The 6000-nt window shown below is 36.6% G+C and overlaps 1 protein-coding gene across 1 annotated transcript in view; it reads right to left on the bottom strand.

The window, feature by feature from the left end:
- Positions 1 to 6000, bottom strand: part of LOC102476857 (ovostatin homolog 2) — a gene marked incomplete at its 5' end in the record, with an annotated part of 53137 nt that overhangs the window by 1444 nt on the left and 45693 nt on the right. The window contains 5 exons of the mRNA XM_006164869.2: positions 812 to 914; positions 2248 to 2316; positions 2876 to 2966; positions 4253 to 4377; positions 5239 to 5448. Coding sequence (XP_006164931.1) covers positions 812 to 914; positions 2248 to 2316; positions 2876 to 2966; positions 4253 to 4377; positions 5239 to 5448 — 598 coding nt within the window. The remainder of the gene's footprint in view (positions 1 to 811; positions 915 to 2247; positions 2317 to 2875; positions 2967 to 4252; positions 4378 to 5238; positions 5449 to 6000) is intronic.

Raw genomic sequence — 6000 nt, 5'->3', positions numbered from 1 at the left:
AGTGAAGGTATTTGATGAGATACATGCAGTTAGTAAATGACACAGAATTCAAACATTCCTTGACAAGCTCTACGATATTCAATGAGAAACTAACAGTACAAATCTTTCAGGGTAAAGTTTTGTGGTATCTACAGCATCTCAGTAATGATTTTAAAACCTAATCTATCAAAATATTCCTATAAAACTTCAGAATATTGCCTAGTTCCCTTTTTTTTAATGATTATTCTTTGTTTTCCCATAAAGTACATGCACTCACTGGAGAGAAACAGAGAGACAGAGGGAAAGTGAGAAATTACTCCCCAGGGGAGATGGCCACACCACAAACTATCCTCTTCCATTCTCCTCCCAGGACTGTGGGCATGCGTGCTCATGCAACCAGCATGATTTTCAAGCTACCAGGTCTGGGACTGCAATGGCAGTTGGCCATGTGCTTTGATCCAGTGCTTTGACCACCATGTCACCTGCTGGTCCTGCCCAGTCCCTTTCTTAAATCAAGTCTATTAAGGCAGCATGAACTGGTAGGTTTGAGAATTAATAACAACAGCAAAAAGATTGGAATCTTAGCAGGATTTGTATTTGAAGTTGAAGTTTCGCATTCTAACATAAGAACTGTAAGGACTGAACAACCCTGGTAACTGAGAAAAGGTCAAGTTGGAAGATAAGTCATGGAGTAAAATATCAGTACACAGTAAAACCATCTATTGTTTAGTCTTTTAAGATGGAGAATGATTTTGGAGAATTTAGTACTCAGAAGATGTTAGATATAGATATTATGTCCAATAGCCTGAGGGCATAGTTGGTGCTTACCTACCTTTTTCATAATAATCGTAGACTAAGACTGGGGCTGGTTGAATATTGGATACAAGGTTACTTTGCTCAATAGAAAAAGTGAAGCTCTTTGGTACATCAAAAGCCTGTGGAGATATAAATTATAAATACATCATAGTAGGTCCAAAGAAAATAACTGAGCAAATTTTCTCAGAAGTTCATGATTTACCAATGAAATAGATCTAGGGTAATATTATCTTACATAATGGAAATATAAGGAGTTAAGTACCATGAAATCATACCAAAGTTTGAGTTCCCCTACTTATATTGAGCTGCAAGGGATTTATTGGGTTATCAGAAAAATCTTGATGCATTTATTGCATAGAAAAATACATAATAACTTCTCCAATGACCCAAGAGTTGAAAGCGTTTGAGGCGTGCAGACATTTATGCGAATGGAAATGTTGTACGATATAGAAAACAGGGCTGTGAAACTCAGGCCACAGTTTGGAGTTTTCTCATAAAACTGAAAATGAGAGCTACTATACAATCTAAGAATCCTACTTCTGAAATTCCAAGGAAAATGAGATCAGTGTCTCAAGGAGATGGGTACTGCAATGTTCCCTGTGGCATTATTCACAAACGTTGAGATATGAAAGCTAAGTACCTGTCAACAGACAGATGGATAAAGATATTGTGTAAATATACACAACAGAAAATTATTCTGCCTCAAAAAAAAAATTCTGCTATTTTCTATTTAGTCCAAACTTGGAGGGCATTATACTAAGTGAAATAAGCCAAGCATAGAAAGACAGGTACTGAATGATCGATCACACTTAAAGATGGAATTTAAAAAGCTGAAATCATTGAAGTAGAGCATTAAGTGGTAGTTACCAGGGATGGGGAAATCGGGGTACAACGTTTCAGTTATTAGAATACTCTCTGGAGCCTTAATGCATTATATGAGGTCTACAGTTAATGATATTGCATTGTATACTTGATATTTAATGAGTAGATCTTAAGTGCCTTCATCACAGAAAAAGGTAACTACGTGAAGAGATAAATATATAATTAGCTTGACTATAATAATCACTCGACTATTTATGCATATATAGGTATATCATGCTGTATACTTTATAAACCATTTCAATAAAATTTTAAAAATATGTCGACCTTTGTTGAAATTCAAATCAACATAAAAGAACTATATGTCAACTCTGACAAGACTATGTTAGATACTATGAGAAATGGAAAACAGAGAGACGATGATCCTAAACTTGAGACCAATCTAGTCAAGTAGCCAAGGCATATATAAGTTCTGAGTTAACAAAGAAAAGATGATCAGTGGAAAAGGACAATGATCATCTTTAATATCTCATTAAAATAAAACATTATGCACGTCTATAAGAAATAGAAACATTTATTATCCACAGAGGAAAACAAGGAAATCATGCAAGAAAAAAAAATGACTAAACTTACATTTTCCAAGTAGAAAAGAACATGGTTATTCTTGATTTCAGTCTTCATCACTTGGCCACTGCTTTCAAGCTTTGAAGGAATTGGTGAGGAAAGGTGGTGATTAGAGAGAACAAGGAAGTATCCCTGTAGAACTGAATGCATGTGCGTTTTATTTTGTCAAGTTTCAGTTCACGGACTGTTCCTTTGAACCATGCACAAGTAGGAATTAAATAAACAAATAGAGTAGAAACCATAAGAAATAATGACTGTTAATTGCTATCGGCTAAAAACCGAGTCCACCAGTACTACAGCAAAAATATAAATATGATAAGCTAACTGCAGTGGCAGGACACTATTCCCAGTGCTGGAGCCACGTGGAAGACATAGTTCAAATCCCAACTCGACCTGAAATCTGCTGGGTGCATGCACCCACGATCCTGTCTCTCTTTCTCTTATGAAAGAACTGAAATCTATAAGCTTGACTAAATAAATAAACTTGAATAAAATATACAAACTTGAATAAACTTGTAAACTCTGAGGAAATTTGTTTAAACGAAGAAGTCGGTTTTGTTTTGCTAAGCAATGATTCATTTTATCTGTACACTCTATCACACTCTCTGTGCTAAAAGGATGGGCTTCTGTTGCTTACCTCCTCAATGGATGACATCACTGGAGAAAAGCCTGATAGCATTTTTACATCAACAAGGACCATATTGGAGTTATTGCGAATTCCAGTATACCTGACATAAATTACCAGAATAAAGCACTGGTTTAAACATCAGTTTTAAAAATGGATTATTCTGACTTCAAAAAAATAAAATAAGATTTCCCAGTAAGTAGTAATAAGTGGAATAAAATGTAATGGATAAAAATGTAAATGGATTAATAATGCTCTGAATTTATATCATTCTGTTCATTAAAAAAAAAAGTGACTTGTCTTTTGGTGTGGGTGGCAGGTAGATGCATACTAATTGGCTGGAGTCGGAAGTACAAGCAAAATCTGAAGAGGCAACACCTGAAGACAGCCATTCTCAACACACAATCGGCACAGCTGAGTGATAATGGACGGAATGATATGAAGCAACTTCAAGTGGAGCTCATCAATGAGCTGGACCTAAATTCCCTCAAACCCTGCTCTTAAGCTCACCCAAGGTCTCAAAGTCAGAACTTAGAAACAAAGCTTACACATTTATATTACATATACTAATATTAGACCTAAATTAGCACAATCGCTGGAGGACATCTTTGTTTCAAGGGCAGAATGTTGGCAGAATGATAGAGAGACATGTCCTCAAGGAATCTTCTAGGTATGTTCTTGCCTCCGGATGATTATTGGGACATGAAGTTGAGAGCTGGACAGTGTATTTAATTTCTTAGTGCTAGTGTTTAAGAGATGTACCTTCGGAAATTCTAAGAAACATCTCCCGAACTAGTTTTACTTGGCATTCTCCCTCATAACTAAGGCTAAAACCCTTTGATTTCTACAAATTATATCTAAATGCAAGAGGCTTATATTTTTTTACTATTATGAAAAGTAAAATACTAAAGTTCTATTTCCTAAAGTTATAAAATAAAACATTTGTTGGCTTTGTACTTCAGGCCACCTGCGCCTTCCTTGAGGAGGAAATTTAGGATCTCCATTGTCCAAACCTGGCAGTACTTTCATACAACAAAATGAAAATATTGCTGGAATATCAGTGTGGCAAAGGCTTTCAAAATATATCAGACCCATGGGCACTTTTTCTTTCAATAAACTTTCCTTTTCCTCTTGAGTAAGAAATAAATAAAAATTATATACTTGTATACAGAGCACAGTACATTTGTACCAATTTTAGCTTCGATTTAGCTCAAGATGTATTAAAATATGTATTTATACAGAGAGGTATGATGTGAGTACTATAGAAATATCACCATCAACATAAACTCATCATTTATATTTTGTTATTTCACTGCTATTTAAAATACTTTGTTTGAATATATGGTTATCCCTCCAACATGGGGGTTGGTATTAAAGTGTGACACTTACTTGAGAGTCACTGTAAGATCAAAGTTAGTCTGGAATACATCCGAGGAATTGTTCTTTACTAGTTCCAAGAAAAGGAAAAATCCAGATGCCTTCTTGGGCAGTAGCATATTATACCTAAGGGTGGCCTAGAGAGGGTAGCAGATCATTAGAAAACCCAGTAGTAAGAACTGAAGGAATTGCTGCTTCTCTATTTCCATTATTGATATGCTTTATATCTTTTTTTAAAAAAATTATTTATTCATTTATTTTATTTTAATTTGACCAAAGAGAAAGAGAGAGAGAGAGAGAGAGAGAGAGAGAAAGCAAGCTGCCAGGGCTGGGACTTGAACTGCCATCAGCCATATGGGAGTCCTGTGCCCTTAACTACCACGTCACCTGCCAGCCCCAATATGCTTTATATCTTTACCATCAGGGAATCAGACACACAATCAATCAATCAATATATCTCTCTCTCTCTTAAGAAGTTTTTGCACTCACTGGAGAAAGACAGACACAGTGAGAGGGAGAGAAATCACTCCCCGGGGGGGGATGGCCACGCCACAATCCCTTCTCTTCCATTCTCCTCCCAGGATCTTGGGCATGCACGCACACACACACACCCACACACCCAGCCACTGGCTCTGGGACTCGAACCATGGTCAGCCATGTGGGAGTCCAGCTACATAACCACTACACCATCTGCTAGTCCTGACACACAATCTTTAATAACTTATTAATGGCACCTTCCATGTTAAACATGCTGTTATTAATATCAGAATACTTTAACAGCAATATTCTTCAAGAGACTTGTGTTATCCTACTATTTGTAAGAGTGAATATCTCTTCATAAAATAAGATTTGATTAGAAAACATAAATTAGAGACAAAGTAGAGATAATCAAGAAAATACACAAAATGACAAAACAACACTTCATTTATAACTGAACAGAGAGTCTGACTCTTTTCATTGGCAAACATGCATCTCCCACTTAGGTAGATTACTATTACCTGGGCAAATACACAACCTTGTCCTTCCACGTCTACTGTGTAGTGTCCATTCACTTTTGTTAGTTCTGAGCGCTGGACCAGCAAGCGGTTATTACTGTTCACCTGGAAAATCTCACTGGATTCTTTGCTGCGAATGGTGACAGTGTTTCGACCGTTAGAGTAGGTTAACTTCAAGTAGCGGGTTATGGCAAGAAGACAGACGGCAGTGTCCTGCATAGAACAAAATAAGCAATGAGTCACGCAGTGTTATGGTGTAATACCAGTCATTTCACTACAGCTTAAAATCAACCCATTGAAATATTCCTAACACAGGTCCTCAGAACCCTGAGGATCAATACCCTGAACAATGAGGAAATATATTTGTGTGTGTGAGTTGTTAATCTAAATGAATTCTGCCAACTACCTACTGTGTGCTGGATGCTGAAGGTTGGCATGCTGACGCCACACAGGAGGTCCAGGTGTGATTCCTTTTTCTTAGAAAATGCTGGGCCCCGTGGTGCATACCTGGGATCCCAGCTACTTGGGAAGCCGAGGCAGGAAGACAGTGATATAGCAAGGCTTTTTCTAAAACACCATACAATTTTTAAAATTTAAAATAATGAATTAGTTTTCTTCAACAAATTTAATCAGATTTTAGTTTTCTAAAAGATTTTATAAAATATAATCTCTGCTCTTGGAAATAGTGTCAAATATGTTCTAACAGTTAAGGCGTTACATAACTTGGTGACTTTATGGCTGCCTTAGCAGTTCTTATGTTCACTC

The sequence above is a fragment of the Tupaia chinensis genome, unplaced genomic scaffold (assembly GCF_000334495.1).
Source record: "Tupaia chinensis unplaced genomic scaffold, TupChi_1.0 Scaffold143747_1, whole genome shotgun sequence".
NCBI lineage: Eukaryota > Metazoa > Chordata > Mammalia > Scandentia > Tupaiidae > Tupaia > Tupaia belangeri.
This window is presented reverse-complemented; position numbering and strand designations above follow the sequence as displayed.